Source organism: Cervus canadensis, chromosome 20 (genome assembly GCF_019320065.1).
Source record: "Cervus canadensis isolate Bull #8, Minnesota chromosome 20, ASM1932006v1, whole genome shotgun sequence".
Classification (NCBI taxonomy): domain Eukaryota; kingdom Metazoa; phylum Chordata; class Mammalia; order Artiodactyla; family Cervidae; genus Cervus; species Cervus canadensis.
The window spans coordinates 23,170,657-23,187,653 of NC_057405.1; the positions used below are offsets into that span (position 1 = coordinate 23,170,657).

At 46.6% G+C, this 16,997-nt stretch overlaps 1 protein-coding gene across 5 annotated transcripts in view; it reads right to left on the reverse strand.

Annotated features, from left to right (window-relative positions):
• Nucleotides 1–16,997, reverse strand: part of KCNQ5 (potassium voltage-gated channel subfamily Q member 5) — a 583,703-nt gene that overhangs the window by 13,272 nt on the left and 553,434 nt on the right. For all 5 annotated transcript variants that reach the window (XM_043439129.1, XM_043439126.1, XM_043439127.1 and 2 more), the window contains one exon: nucleotides 14,773–14,881. In XM_043439129.1, coding sequence (XP_043295064.1) covers nucleotides 14,773–14,881 — 109 coding nt within the window. The remainder of the gene's footprint in view (nucleotides 1–14,772; nucleotides 14,882–16,997) is intronic.

The window sequence follows — 16,997 nt, forward strand, 5'->3', positions numbered from 1 at the left end:
CATGGCCATCAGGTGATGGCTCCTTCTGAGCGAAGACCCAGGTCGTGAGGGTGGGTGATGAGATGTTTACACCATCCAGGCACCTCGGCTTCGTTCCCTCCACCCCATCCCCTCTCCTTGTCCCAGGGACTGGACTTGATTTGCATGGGTGGAATCAGAAGGAAGAGAGTGGAAAACCTGGGAGACTGAGCTAAGCCCCTCGCCTCCCTGGCGAACCCAGGACGACGCAGATGGCTTCTGTCTCTACCATGTCATGAGCTGGACCCAAGGTCCCAGGGTTCCCATCTCCTGGACGTGGAGCTGGATGGTGGGATGTGACGGTCTCACCCTCCCCATCCTCACATGGGTGACTCTCCCATCTCTGTGCCCTTGCAGGACGACTGGCCCTGCACTAAACCCTCTACCTCCATGATGTCGCATGAAACCCTAAGAATTTTCCACATTTAATACTTGGGTCAAGTGGAGGCTCAGGAGGTTGGGGAAGCCATCCAAGGTCACAGAAGCAGTAACAGGTAGAGTGTGTGGAGACCCAGGCCCGAGCATTTACTGCCCCGCTAAGCTGCAGCCACCGGGCCAGGCCAGGCAGGCACACTTGTACAGGCTCAGGAGAACATCTGGCGGTCCAATCACTGGACATTCTCCTGCATCCTCTGTGTGTCCGCTGACACTCTCACAAGTAAACTAGAGGCCACGTTGTCTTGTCATCTCACCACCAGCTGTGTCTTCTTGGGGGTCCAATTCACTCTGCCCTTGAACTGACCCCCTTCACTCTCTCAGAAGGCCCCTCCCAGAAATTAGGCCATATCCAGTGTGGGTTTGCTTATCCCTAATTATGGCTTATCCAGCAGTCATTACAGATGTGAGAGTTGGACCACAAAGAAGGCTGAGCACTGAAGAACTGATGCTTTCAAACTGTGGTGCTGGAGAAGACTCTTGAGAGTCCCCTGGACAGCAAGGAGATCAAACCAGTCCATCCTAAAGGAAATCAACCCTGAATGTTCATTGGAAGGACTGATGCTGAAGCTGAAGCTCCAATACTTTGTCCACCTGATGCAAAGAGCCGACTCATTGGAAAAGACTCTGATGCTGGGAAAGATTGAGGGCAGGAGGAGAAGAGGACGACAGAGGATGAGATGGTTGGATGGCATCACCAACTCAACGGATGTGAGTTTGAGCAAACTCCAGGAGATGGTGAAGGACAGGGAAGCCTGGCATGCTGCAATCCATGGGGTCGCAAAGAGTCAGACACAGCTGAGTGACTAAACAACAACAATAATAGAAGAAGCTTAATATGATCTATGAATTGCCCGATAGGAAGGAGGGTTTGAGCAACCATTCTAGAGTGAAATTAGAACCTTTATAATGCACTAAATGATTAAGATAACAGTACTGCCAGGCAGTACTCTGTAGTATAACCTATGAGATGGGGACTCTAGGCAGCTCCATTTTGCAGATAAGCAAGCTGAGGCCTGAAGAAGTGAAGTGACTTGCCTGAAGTTCAACAGCATGTCAGTGTGGAATCTAAACCAATGTCACTCCAGCGCTGAGCTCTTAATCACAATGTTTTACTCTTGTCTTAGTATTAAGATGTTAATATTTTAACACAAAATAGCAGCCGCAGAAACGATACTTTACATGAACTGCCTCTTTTCACTCTCATGCCTAGCATGTAGCAGGCACTGGATAAAATTTTGCCACGTGCATGGCTTGTTCTTTCCGGCATTGCTGGAAGATGCCTTCGGAGGAGGACAAAAGGTGGGCCGGTAGGTTACCGTCTCACTGCACTCTGGGGGCTAACACTGCAGCAAACAGCAAAAGACCCTGCAGGTAGCATCCTCACTGCTGGGGGTGCCTGAGCGGGCCAGGAGTCCAGAAGGAAGTTCCTCTTGCAGCCGACATGCCCCGGCGTGACCACGAGAGGGAGCAAGAGATTCACCACAACCCTGAACTGGCCCCCTGGCTTGAAAACGGAAGAAATCTGCTCAAGCAGTTCTCTGAGCACGAAGAAATCGCCGCAGCAAGTTACGCTCCGAGCGGAGTATAGCTATATATACACACAACACATGTGCACTTATAAGGAAGCGGAGGTGCATTTGTTGTGATGCCATGAGTCACAGAATCTTGCAAAAGTCTTGTCTCAGGCCTCTTAAGTCGGGGTTAAAAACCCCGCGTGTGAAGATGCAGAGATGAGACTAGGAAGCAAACGCGGGGTGACCGTGGCCACCACCAGACCGACGGACAGGCGGGCAGCAGCCGAACCACGTGCGGGCGGAGGGCTCCGACCGTGAACCCGAGAGGCGGTCTCATTAGTTCTAAAGACAGCAGCGTCCCCAGCAAGCTGCTTTAAAAAGCCGGGTGCCCGCTCCCACCTCCAGAAACGCCATTTAATTGATCCCGAGACTCTATAAACCGCCTCTGGCGATTCGAACCTGCAGCCCCGGTTGAGCACTACTGGCAGGAGGCAGAATCGGGGTGGGGGTGGGGCAGGATGACCTCGGCACCCCACCTCCCTGCGAAGGAGTGAAGGCGCATTTGAGTATCAGCCGAGTCACACGGATCAGGCCCACGAGGTGGTGTGAACCGTGGGCCTGGGTGTCAGGCCTCCAGTCAGAGCGCAGTGCTTCCTGCCCCGCTCCCTCCAGGGAAGACCTGAAGTTCCACCAGGAGCCAGCCAACACTTCCCGTTAGCTTCTCAAGGGCTGCCTGGGATGGGAGAGGATATGCCTGGCGATGGATCCGTTCATCCTCACAACAAACACTCATTGAGCCCCTGTTAGTTTGTGCAGGGGCCCTGGCTCCACTGCGAGCGAGCGTTGAGCCCAAGAGGTCTGCAGGACCAGCTGGTCTCAGCCTCTCCATCTCTGGGGTCTCGGTGGAGGCCACAATGCCTGCGGCCAGGGGCCCCAACAGGACTCAAGGGCCCCAAGCGCCCAGAGCCTGGAGAATCTCGATGAGCTCAGGGTGGCTGCTTCCCTGAGTGATGCCAAAAGATGCTGGTGAGCAGGACCGGGTCATTCACTCCTCACTGGGCGCCCCTGATGTGCCAGGCTTCATGCTGGAGGCCAGGGGTCACGAAGGAGGGCCACAGACACATGGGAGAGCGCTGTGTAGCCCAGAGTCTTCCCACTCTGCAACCCCATCTCTGGGGACAGATGACAAACTTCGCAGGGCTCAGAAACGGTCCACTGTGTTCCAGATCTTGTGTTTTTGGTGTGGATCTACACTGGTGCACTGTGTGGATCTCCTCTAGCGACCTGCATTCCACGTCCACTTTCCCGGTTTGGCAAATTCAATTCCCTGACTTGTTACTCCCATGAGAAGTGCAGCATCTATCTGCCTGAAGAGCAGGGGTCCTGGGGCTCATCTTTGAAGTGACCCAGGGCCTCTGTCAGAAATCTCTCTCTCTAGCCTTTTCGAAACTGGTCAATTTGTGGGGGGCTAATCATGGAACAGATCCTACTTCTAGATAAGTAGGCCTGTGGAACTTGATAATTTGGGTCTCCACTGAAGGTGTGTTGATCAGTTGTTTGTATGATTCATTAATGTTATTTTCCTGTTAACATAAAATCATGATTCAATAATACATTCTGCCTTCATGTGTATGGTATCTAGACTTTGAAACTCTTCAAAACTAGTTGTAGAATCGTACACCGAAACTCCAATATTCTTGCCTGGAGAATTCCACAGACAGAGAAGCTTGGTGGGCCATGGTCCACGGGGTCACAGAGAGTCAGACATGACGGAGTGACTGACACTTTCATTTTTACTTTTCACACTGAGACTCCTTCATCCTCCTCAGACAGGGCTACCAGCCAGTGACCAAGGAACTCCAGGCATGAAGAGGATGCACTGGTCAGTTTCATTTTCTTGCTGTCAGCTCTTGATAGAGACATAAATCAACTCCAGAGTCTACCAGATGTCCTCACTTAAGGGGAAAGCAGATACCTCACTTGGCTGACTTAGGGGTCAGGGAAGTTTTAGGGTCACATTGCTTCCACCACTGGGAATAGGGTTTTCCTTCTAATGCTTAATATTTCGCTTTTGTTTTTTTAAAGGGAGACTCTTTCTTTCTTTCTTTTTTTTTTTTTTTTGACCACACCATGTGGCTTGCGGGATCTCAGTTTCCCAACCAGGAATTGAGCCCAGACCATGGCAATGAAGTCTTATCTACTAGGAATCTTATCTACTAGGCCACCAGGGAACTCCCCTAGTATTGTAGCACACTCAAAATCTAGTAGGTTCTTCTATTCATAATGTTTGGCTTTCTTTCAAAGAGATAAGAGTAGTAAAACCCAAGCAAGAACTTCTGGATCCAAGCTGGTCTACAAATGGGTAACTTTCCTTCCTAGAATTTTCTGAGCACTAATAGGGTAACCATGAATACACTGGGGAATTTCATTTTCCTGGGAGTATAAAATCCTGCATAAACTTTAAAGTTTGAAACAAATAAGTAAGTAAACAAACTGTCCATACATGTTGATTGCTCTTGAATATTTTTGATCTTGGTAATGAATAGGAGATTCAGTTTAAATTATACCAAAATAAAAGGTTAAAAATTAGATGCAGCAAAGTAAGTGTGTTTTCAGTGAACACACTGGTTTAATGTAGCCTCAGGGCAAAATGTGGCCACAAGCAATTATCTTCAAAACAGAAACAAACAAAAAGAATATTCCAGGGAGGATATTAGCTGATTAAAAAATCTGTGCTAAATGATTCATAAAATATTCCCTAGCAGCGTCCTGTCCTGTCACGTGTCACAGACTTGGCTGGCAAGAATGTCTTCCTAGTGACTTGCAAACAAAGACTCATCACCTCTGCTAAAACAGCACAGATGCCATCGGCAAAGTTAAAGAGCTGGTGATGATTAAACAGCTTGCAGGTTTTAACAAAAACACACAATGGCAGACATGTGCCTCTTCTTCTCTATTTGTGGAGTATATTCTTGTCTGAAGTTTGGAGTGAGATTTAAGGATGCGGAGTTGAGAATGCATTTTAGAGGCTGGTAAGAGAACCTACATGCCTTCAAGAATAGGAAAAACTCAGGGCGAGAAAACCGGGAAACCTCCTGGCTCAACCTGGGGTTACAGCCAGGCGTGATCTCCACACCCCAATCAGAAATTGACAAGTCTTCTGGGGCTCTTCTCTTGGCTGATCAGATCTGAGCAATTTCAGAAGAGCTGATGAATCTTTGCTAGTTATAAAGATATTCTTTATGCCTCATCTATGTTCCTACTGGAGAGAAAGATTCTAATTTAAAAAAAAATATGCTTACAATCTGGCTCCAACATTTTGGCCTCTATTGAAATTTTCTCTAAATTTCCAGGTGACCTCTTTGTTGCTGATTCCAAGGACCTTGTTCCTCTTTCTTTTCTTGACCTCTCAGCAGAGTTTAACCACAGAGGACCCTGTCTCCTTCTCTTGAGGCTCTCCTCACCCCTCCTCTATTCCCCCTCCTGGTCCCTCCATCTGGTTGCCCCAGCTTTGCCTCCATCAGCTCCTGTTCCCTTCCGTGGGTCTTTACAGCTTGTGAACCTGGATTCAGTGTGGACCACACTTTCTCCAGGATGCTCTGGAAGCCATCCATATAAGCACTGACGACGACCAAATCTGTTCTGGTTCCTAGCTTGTCTCCTAGGCTTCACGTCCAGGGGTCCACCTGCCTGCTAGGCCCACAGCAGCCCCCAAAGACACTTGCAACCATGTGCCCCACCCCTCTCCCCCGCTCCCAGCTGCCCCTGACTCAGCATCAGGGCGTCTCATGGATTCCTCCCGCTCCATTCCCTCCTCTCCAACCACTAAACATTCGGTCTCCCACTATTGTTTGCATCACAGAGCCCCGATCTCCCGTTATCCTTTGCATCGGAAGAGCCTGGATCCCCAGTTATTCCTTGCATCGGAAGCGCCTGGGCCTCCACCCTCCCTTCTTTTCACCGGGACTGCGTGACTCCGCCCCCGCAAGCCCTGGGGTCTGCAACAAAGAGTGTGTGCTGTCGCTCAGCTGTGTCTGACTTTTTGCGACCCCATGGACTGTAGCCCGCCAGGCTCCTCTGTCCATGGTATTTTTTGTTTTTTTTTTCCCCCAGGCAAAACACTGGAGCAGGTTGCGATTTCCTACTCCAGGGGATCTTCCTGACCCCGGGATCAGAATGGGCGTCTCTTGGGTCTCCTGCTTGGGTTAGGACTGTGCCACCTGGGAAGCCCTGTAACAACCAGCGCCCCCTCTTTGCAGCCTGTTCCCCGCTGCAGGCAGAGTGCCTCTCCCATGTGCTGGCATGATGCGTCACTCAGGAGGGTCACCTCTGCACGCGGACGCCCCTCGCCTTCCTGCGCGCTGGATGCCTCCTGCGCCTCTGGTCTGGGCTCCCCTCCCCGCATCATGTCCTTCCGAGCTCTCGGTCAGGCAGTCGCCCGGACACACACTCCGGGACCACACATCAGCCCCTCGCGGCTCTCTCTCTGTAGGCGATCTTCCTCTTTACTATTGTACCACGTCGAGGAGAAAGTGACTATTTTGGTGTGTCCGGAGGTTTGTGTGGGTAGAGGAGGCGGAGGAGAATTGTGTCCTGGACTCTGGGAGGGGACCTTCAGGGGGCTGCACAGCACCCCGAGGCGCTCATGGCTCGGGGGTAACTTTAAGGGGAAACAAGGGACCTAGGGAAGTGGGAGCAGGCGGACCGCAGATGGGGAAAAGCAGGGCTTCTTTCAGGCAGCAGGCAGCCTTGACCCAGCAGGGGGAGCTCCCAGAGGAGGCGGTCTGGCCTGAGCAGAGGGTGGGCTGGTCCCCAGGAAGCCCAGACCCCGGGGTTAGGATGCTGGCCCAGTGTCCAGAGCTCTGCAGGTGGGAACCCATGTGATCCTCACCACCACGAGGGTCAGCGCTGTCCCAGACCCAAGTCACCCAGGAGGAGGGGAGGTCACAGGGAGTGATGCGGGTTGCCCAAGGTGGCACAGTGGCTGCTTTCCTGGACCACCTTCCTGAGTAGCCCTAGGGCCGGGGGAGGGGGCGAGGGGAGAATTAAGCTGTGGGGCCTGGTAAAGTCAGGGTGCAGTTTCAACCAAGGATGGGGAGTTTGGGGTTAGCAGATGCAAACTGTTACATTTTGTTGTTCAGTCACTCAACAGTGTCTGACTCTTTGTGACCCCATGGCCAGCATGCCAGGCTTCCTTGTCCTTCACTATCTCCCGGAATTTGTTCAAACTCAAGTCCAGAGAGTCAGTGATGCCATCCAACCACCTTATCTTCGGTTGTCCCCTTCTGCCTTCTAACTTTCCCAGCATCATGGTCTCTTCCAATGAATTGGCTCTTGGAATCAAGTGGCTGAAGTACTGGAGCTTCAGCTTCAGCATCAGTCCTTCTATTGAATATTCAGGGTTGATTTCCATTAGGATTGACTGGTTTGATCGCTCTCTTAATTAAGAGTTTTCCCCAGCACCACAGAAAGCATCAGTTATTCAGCATTCAGCCTTCTTTGTGGTCCAACTCTCACATCCGTACATGACTACTGGTAAAACCACAGCTTTGACTATATGGACCTTTGTTGGCAAAGTGATGTCTCTGCTTTTTAATATGCTGTCTAGGTTGGTCATAGCTTTTCTTCCAAAGAGCAAGTGCCTTTTAATTTCATGGCTGCAGTCACCGTCTGCAGTGATTTTGGAGCCCAGGAAAATAAAGGCTGTCACTACTATATACAGCATGAATAAATAGTAAGGTCCTACTGTACAGCACAGGGAACTATATTCAATGTCTTGTGATAAACCATATGGAAAAGAATGTGGAAAAGAGTGTATCTATATAGGTGAATCACTGTGCTATACAGCAGAAATTAATACAACATGTAAATCAACTATACTTCAATTAAAAAATGCACATTATAAAAAAGGATCTTTGAGTTTTTACCCCGGACCTCATTTATCATCTAATTATCTGGAAGGCTGGTTCCATCCAAGAAATAAGAGGTCACCTCTGCCGGAGACAGTGTGCGAGGCGCTGTTGAGGTCACGACCCACCCCACTTCTGGCCATCTCTCCTCCGCACACTGGGTGATCTCCTCTGCCTTGTTTTGGTTCTCCTCATAAGGAGAACAGGGTGCACTGTAATTCTGATTCACTTCTTGACGACGGACAGAAAACATGGTTATGTAAACAAGAACCACTGGTGCTGAGGATCTCATTAGGAGCGGCCTTCATCCTAGATGTGGTGATTCTATGAAAAAAATACCGTGAGAAGCAGGCAAGAGTTGCCTCTCAAGGTTCTAACAGACCAAGCTGTTGCCCAGCCACCCAGGACTGTAGCCCACCAGTCTCTTCTTGTCCACAGAATTCTCCAGGCAAGAATACTGGAGGGGATTGCCATTATTCCCTTCTCTAGGGGATCTTCCCAACCCAGGGATCGAACCTCGGTTTCCTGCACTGCAGGCAGATTCTTCACCGTCTGATGAGCATATCCTGATTTGGGGGTGAAAACTGGCCTCAGACTCACACTTACCCAGTGTTTACCCAGAGCCAGTGCAAGCCTGCAAGGTGAGCCAGGGACGTGCTCAGATACTCCCAGATGTCTGATGTTGCAAGGAATATCCAGGTACTTAATGGGCTTATTTTTAATCTGAAAATTTTGATATTGTGCTTGAGAAAGTACTTTTTGAGCAGTGATAGAAAAACTGTGGTGTCTTACCCCGTGTCATGGGCTGAATTGTGTCTGCCCCCCTACCCCTAGATTCTATGTCAAAGCCCAGGGCCTCAGAATGTGGCTGTGTTTGGGGACAGGGTCTTTAAAGATGTGGATAAGTTAATATGAGATGTTAGCGGAGACCCAAACCCACTCTAACTGCTGTCTTTATAAAGGGAGATTTGGATGCAGACACATACAGAGGGAAGACCACATAGGATACGATGAGGAGCTGGCCGTCTGAGGCCAAGGAGAGAGGCCTCAGAAGAAACCAGCCCTGAGGGGGCTTTGATCTTGGACTTCAAGCCTCTAGAACTGTGAGAGAATGAAGCTCTGGTGGTTAAGCCCCTGGGAAGGTGGTGTTCTGCTACAGCAGCCCTAGCATGTGGATATACCATAATACAGGGGACCCTTGACCAATGTGGGCTTGAACTGCTTGGGTTCCTTTACATGTGGATTTTTTTTCCAAATAAATATATTGGAAAAATGTTTTGAGATTTGTGACAATTTGAAAAAACTCAGATGAATCACATAGTTAAAGATACTGAAAAAATTAAGAAAAAGTTAGGTATGTCATGAATGCATAAAACATATGTAAATATTAATCTATCTTTGGGGCTTCCCTGGTAGCTCAGCTGGTAAAGAATCTGCCTGCAATGCAGGAGGCCCTGGTTCAATCCCTGAGTTGGGAACATCCTCTGGAGAAGAGAGAGTTTACCTACTCTGGTATTCTTGGGCTTCTCTGGTGGCTCAGACAGAAAAGAATCCACCTGCAATGCAGGAGACCTGGGTTTGATCCCTGGGTTGGGAAGATCCTCTGGAGGAGGGCAAGGCAACCCATTCCAGGATTCTTGCCTGGAGAATCCCCATGGACAGAGGAACCTACTGGGCTACAGACCATGGGGTCACAAAGAGTCAGACATGACTGAATGACTAAGCGCAGCACAATCTATCTTTACCTAGACATGAGTGATATTTAATATAAAATTAATAACATGTTAGCTTTCTTGCTGTTTTATAACTTCACTTTCAAAGAACTGCAATACTGTACAGTATACCTCTCTCTCATAATTGGAGAAACTGCATATCAGCTTACAAGCACAGGGAAGTTTTTATTTTTTTAATCTCATAGTGTTTCAATACTGTATTATGAACCTGACTGTGCTGTGTGCCCTAAAAATTTTAATAATGAGTCATTCATTAGTGTATAAGGTAAGCTACCATGAAGCAATCATATTGCTGCTTCATTGTCAATGCATGAATTGTTTTACCTGTAAATAAATATAAATAAATATGAATTGTTTTTCACATTATCTTTTCATTTTGGATGTCCAGTGTTAGTAATACATATAACATCTCCAGTGTTTTGAGTGAGACAATATTGTAGGTACAGGGAGATGATTCATCTGCAAACATACTTATAATACAGCTCAATACTGTCAATGTATTCTCTCTTCTTTGTGATTTTCTTAATAACATTTTCTTTTCTCTAGCTGGATTTTTGGTAAAAATACTGTATATCTTACATGTACAAAATATGTGTTAATTGACTGTTTATATTATAGATAGGGAAGCCTTCTGGTGAAGAGCAGGCTATTGGTAGTTAAGTTTGTGGGATGTCATGTAAGTTACATGCAGATTTTCAACTACATAGGGAGTTGGCACCCCTGACTCTGCAATGATCAAGGGTCAACTACAGTTGTATTTTCAAGAGTTTATCAATTTTCTTGTCATCTGTTTACTTCCCTGCTAATTTCATTTTTCTATTTGAAATTAATTTATATGAGTGGATGCAAAGAAACTTAACAGTGTTTGAATTAAAATCATTAACAAGATACAGAACTTTTGTTAAAAATAAGCTCAGTCTTCTCTCCCAGAGATGAGTTTGAAAACACATTTCCAACAACCTCATGCACTCCAACTAAAAATATTTTGAAAAAACTCTGTGGCAAGCCTGGAGGAACTAAACAAAGTATTTTTCTGTCTTTTAAGGCATAGCTTGGAAATGTCTAAGAATAGCTGCTGTTCACTACTATAAAAAATGATGTCATTCATTAAAAAAAAAAAGTCTCCAAGTGCATTTAGGTAATGGAATTGAAACAGGAGAAAAGAGGCAGGGCATGACCTTTAAAAGAATGACATGACCATTCTTTCTAAAGTGTTGGTCGCTCAGTCATGTCCAACTCATTGCAATCCCATGGACTGTAGCCCATCAAGCTCCTCTGTCCATGGGATTCTCCGGGCAAGAATACTGAAGTGGGTGGTCATTTCCTTCTCCAGGGGATCTTCCCAACCCAGGGATAGAACCTGGGTCTCCTGCATAGCAGGCAGATTCTTTACCATCTGAGCCACCAGGGAAGCTATGGCCACAGGGCTTGACTAAAACTGACTAGAACCAACTGGGTCCAAGATGGTGGAAGATTCGACTTCCAGAGGACTTAAAGCCTCACTATATGCTTACTGTAATATATTAGCTAAGTGACACACCCCCAGGCATCACGAGAGTTCTGAGGTCGACCATCAAAGAGCAAAATGTGGGTGGTGGCCCAATTCCTGGAAATCTCTGCCTCTTCCCCAAAACAGTTGGAATAAATAGCCCATAGGCTCCTGCTCATGCGCCTATGAAATTACTCAGCTCATTAAAGCTAACCATCCCATATTTCAGGGCCTCTCACCTTTTGAGATGGCCTACTCTCTATTTATGCACTGTGTTTCTCACTAAATAAATCAGTTTCTTACCTTTCTTACCTAGACTTCCCTGGTGGCTCAGACGGTAAAGCGTCTGCTTGCAATGCAGGAGACCTGGGTTCGACCCCTGGGTTGGGAAGATCCCCTGGAGAAGGAAATGTCAACCCACTCCAGTACTCTTGCCTGGAAAATCCCATGGACAGAGGAGCCTGTCCATGGGGTCGCAAAAGAGTCAGACACGATTGAAGGACTTCACTTTTCTTTCACTTTCTTACCTATCACTTTGTCTCTCACTGAATTCTTGCTGTGATGAGACATCAAGAATCTCAGATTCATCAGGAATGGAATCCAGATGAACTTGGAGAGTGACCTTAATCATCTTATTGCCTGAGAATGTTTATTTTAAAAAATAACTAGAAAATGTCAGAGACTTAATAAATACTAATAACTGAAAATAAGAATTCCTACTTAACTCTTTGTGAATGTAATCATACTATTTTACATGCTGTCATCCTTGCAGTGGAATACATATTTTTTGTTACATATTTTAATTTTAATTTGTCTCTTAGGAAAACTATTATCATTAGAGCTACTGGAAAACAAAAGGCATGTTCAAGTTGTTATGTTAAATAATCAAACAACCAAAAGAAAACAAGGAAAATGCCAAAAACAGAGTCGCCATTTCTGAGATGAATAATAGATGGTTCACACTTGCAGTCAGTAACATACATATAAAATCCTATTTCAGGTGAGCTGTGGGTGGTGGGCGTGTTCGAGCAAAAACATTCCAGTCAATTGATGTTCAGTTTGTTATATAATTAAGCTCAGGAAAAGGACACTTTTGCATAAGATTTAGGAACTTTTACTTGCAGACTCCTTTTCAGAACTGCTGACTGCATTGGTTAGTTCTTTAATTCTTAGATATTAAAAGTTCTATCATAAATCAAAGATTTCCAATTAAGTTATTAACTATTGAGTGTAGCTATTATGTTTCAATAGAAGCAAACAATTTTAAATGGAACTCAGAAGTGATTAAAAAAAAAACCCACTAAGCAGAATTGGGAAACAGGGAAGAAAAATACCACATCAAGAGTTATGAAGCAGCAAGCAGAGAGCTTTCGAAATCCACAAAAAGGAGAGATGTGTAAATAATAAAGTCCTGTTAAAAATAAGAACCAAGAATGAATTCTGAAAAGCAAGGGAATTCTGCAAATAACTTTTCAAAAATCAGTCAGGTTGTAAGAGCAAGGTAGAACAAAATAAATTGCAAGCTGCTGCTAAGGTGCTGAGTAGGCAGAATAAACCCATTTCATCTTTTTTTTTTTCCCTCACAGCTCAAGATTCTTTGTGTAGGTTGTAAGGCAAAAGCAAAAAGCTTCAGAAGGTCTAGGGAAATGACACAAATTGGGTTAAGTATGACTTATAGAAAACTTAATCTGCTCCCCGGAGATAAGATTTTACTGTATTTGTTGCAAATTAGACCAAGGGTCTCTGATGGCTGTCATGATGGATGGAAAGAATTTCAAGGTCACTTGTAGGCCAGCAAGTCCTGGAGAACATTCCGCAGTGATGGAAATGCACTGTGTCTCTGCCCAACGTGGGCGCCATGGCAGCGCATGGACCCTGAGCACTTTACATGTTGGCCACACCACTGATGAACTCAGTTTTCCATTTTATCCCACTGTTGTGTCATATCATGGGCTTAGTCACGTCCAGCTCCTTTTGCAGCCCTGTGGACTATAGCCCGCCAGGCTCCTCTGTCTTTGGAATTTTCCAGGCAAGAATACTGGAGTGGGCTGCCATTTCCTACTTCGAGGGTCTCCCCAACCCAGGGCTTGAACCCGTGTCTCTTGTGTCTCCTGCATTGGCAGGCAGTTTCTTTTCCCCTGGTGCCCCCTGGGAAGCTCCTTATTCCATTGTAATTAATTCAAATGTGAATTACCTCGTGTGACTGGTGCCTACAGTGTTGGGCAGTGCAGGGAAGATCCTTTCCATCCATCTCATGGAGGCTGCAGACAGCATTTATTATATATCCTGGGGTTTTCTGGATTAAATATTACCCAAGATTTCTGGGATCCCAGGGGGCAGGGTGAGCACGTAACTGCCCAAACTAGGGGCCTCTGAGAAAGACAAGGAAAGTCAGGAATGGTCATGAAGAAACAAGAGGCCCAGGACACACAGGTGCCCTACCACTGGGGAGTTGCTCGCAGGGTCTGGAGGGAAGTGACCAGGCTTAGCTTCACTTCTGTGTGGGCTGTTGCTACAGGTAAAATTTAAGCACCTTCTGGACAAACATTTTCATCATATCACAGTTTTTTGTCCCTGCAAACATTTACTAATACCCAAATCTTTATAACTCACCTCTACTCTCCAAGACAAACTTGACCACAGAGTACAGATTCTAACAAGATGCTCAAACCAGCAATGCAAAATCAATCGCACTGACGCCTGAGCTCAGACCAAGTACCTGGGTGGCTACACTGGGCTGGATAGTTTCAGCCCTCCCCAGGCTTCCTGGCAAGAGGAAGGAGAAGCCAAAGAGAGCAGAGGCGTTCATTTTTTGCAGCCAGCCAGCCACTCGGCATCAGTGACAGATACACATTCTCCCAAAGGGACTGAACTGGGCGGGCAGAACAGCAGCAGCTCATTTAGTATGGATCCTGGATTGTTTGTGGGAATGAATCCTGGAGATACAAGTTGCTTTGGACACACTCTCAATTTTCCACCATCAGGAGAGAATGTGTATCATGGTCAGACTTTACAAATAAATTTCGGCAGGACAGTTGCAGCTCCCTGAAAGCACTCAGGCTTCCCATGTTCAGAACTCAACCTGCTTTGAAATAACAAAGAAGGACTCTTCTTTGACACAAAGTACAGAATAGGGATTGAAGCATCAATCATAAAAATAAGTTAAAACATTCAGCTGTATCTATACACCAAAGCAACAGATTCACACGATCAGCCAATTCTCATGTGATCTGTCTGGAACCCAGCCTGGCTTTTCAAATTCCACTCGCCACTTATAACACATCTCATGCTGAACACAGTCAAGTTCTGTATTAAGAAAAAAGATCTCACAATTTAATAGGCATGTGGATGAATAGGAAGAAAGAAAGAAAGAAATTATTTTGGGAGATTCCCTGGTGCCTCAGCTAGTAAAGAAGCCGTCTGTAATGAGGGAGACATGGGTTCGATCCCTGGGTTGGGAAGATCCCCTGGAGAAGGGAAAGGCTACCCACTCCAGTATTCTGGCCTGGAGAATTCCATGGACTGTATAGTCCATGGGGTCTCAAAGAGTCAGACATGACTGAGCGACTTTCACTTTCACTTTCACCGGCAAGAAAGAGAACTTAGCAACACAGTGATTGAAACAATGAGCGGGAGGTCTCAGAATCATTTTGTGGAACGTTGTCACCAACCTGATTGCCCGAATGACGGTTTTCAGCGGTGGCGTGAGGTCCTCCACGGACACATCACACTGGCATCCTTTGTCATCGTACACATCATCGGTACCAAGCGCTGTGTCAGCTGCAGGAGAAAACAGCCAGTCAGATGACAGCACAGTGGTGATTTTTTATTTTTATTTTTTTCCATTTATTTTTATTAGTTGGAGGCTAATTACTTTACAATATTACAGTGGTGATTTAAAACTCGTTCCCCAATTGGTCTTCCATAGGGATGGGGGCCTCACAGACTCAGCTTATAAATCCATATGTGTGAGGTTGCCAATTGCTTTCCCCAACATTATCCTTTCTCCTTTTTCTGCAAGTCCACCCATTTCACGTAACTTGACATGACTACACTTCTGAACTGTCTGCCAGGGGACACGGGGCTGTCGACATCCTTCCTTCCCAGCGGTGGTGATGGATTTGTGCTCAACCACATTGCTCTTTTGCTCAGTTCTTTTGAAACTAATAGCCAGAGTTCAAAAAGCAGCTGTTTGGAGTTAGGAAAGCAGGTTTTGGGCATTTAATGAACTGGCAACTAGACGGAGGTTGACGCCCACACCATGACCCCAGGAGCCCCACACCCTGAGCGAGGGTGCTGAGCGTCTGGCTCCAAGAACACTGTCTCCCTGTCAGTTACTCGACATGGACAGCTCAGGACAGAGCTAGCTGATGATGGCATGACTGAAGCTGAGAGCGGTTCTCAGACAGGATAAGAAAGTCCATGCTTAAAAAAAAAAAAAAAAAAGAAAGTCCATGCTTCAGAAACTGGGCAAAACAACTTTCAGCTTAATTGCAAAGTTTGGAAAAGGAAGCAGGGTTACAATAAACACCAATCAGTCAGGGCTTATGAAATTAATAAAGAATAGTCCCTTGGACAGCAAGATCAAACCAGTCAATCCAAAAGGAAATCAACCCTGGATATTCATTGGAAGAACTGATGCTGAAGTTGAAGCTCCAATATTTTGGCCACCTGATGCGAAGAGCCGACTCATTGGAAAAGACCCTGATGCTGGAAAAGATTGAAGGCGGGAGGAGTAGGGGACGACAGAGGATGAGATGGTTGGATGGCATCACCGACTCAATGGACATAAGTTTGAGCAAACTCCGGGAGGGAGTGAAAGACAGGAAGCCTGGTGTGCTGCAGTCCATGGGGTCTCAAAGAGTCAGACATGACTGAGCGACCGAACACCACCACAAAGGCTCTAAAACTGCTTTCTGTCACCTTCTCTGCTCAGTGATCATCTGCTGCATCATTGAAGAAGGAGACTTCGCCATGGGCCATCCAGGTCAGGATGTAAGTCCTGAATGGCTGTAAGAGGCCCATTTATCGGAGCAGTGCTCACATCTGGAACTCAGCTGGTGCATCATTCAATTCAGTGATTCACTGTGTGTTTACTTGGTTTATTGTGTGCCAGGAGCGGAGTTGGGGGGAAAGATGCAGATCAGTCTTCACAGTTTGTTCATGGTCCCTCTGGCCTTCTGGCCCCCAAGCTTCTTCCTATGGGGGTTCTCTAGAACCATGACCTCACAATAATGATCATAATAACAACCACTTGCTGAAACGTATGCCAGACACTTAGACAATACTTCTGCATGTGTTAGTTTTCTTATTTACAGCAACTGGACAAGTTGGTGATGATAAACCTGATTTTTAGATACTGCAATCAAGGCTACAAGAAGGTAAGTGCCTCATTCGAGGCCTCAGCAGTGGTCAGTGGAGCTGTTGTTGTTCAGTCTTTAAGTTGTTTCTGACTCTTTGTGACCCCGTGAACTGCAGCACTCCAGGCCTCCCTGTCAATCACCAACTCCTGAAGTTAGAGCAAACTCATGTCCATCCAGTCAGTGATGCCATCCAACTATCTCATCCTGTGTCGTCCCCTTCTCCCACTGCCTTCAATTTTTCCTAGCATCAGGGTCTTTTCCGATGAGTCAGTTCTTCCAATCATGTGGCCAAAGTATTGGAGCTTCAGCTTCAGCTTCAGCAACAGTCCTTCCAATGAATATTCAGGGTTGATTTCCTTTAGGATGGACTGGTTTGACCTCCTTGCGGTGCAAGGGACTCTCAGGAGTCTTCTCCAGCACCACAGTTTGAAAGCATCAATTCTTTGGCACTCAGCCTTCTTTATGGTCCAACTCTTGCCCTCTGCATTGCGTCAGCAGTGTCAGGACTCACACAGAGGGGTGGCGGAGGCAGG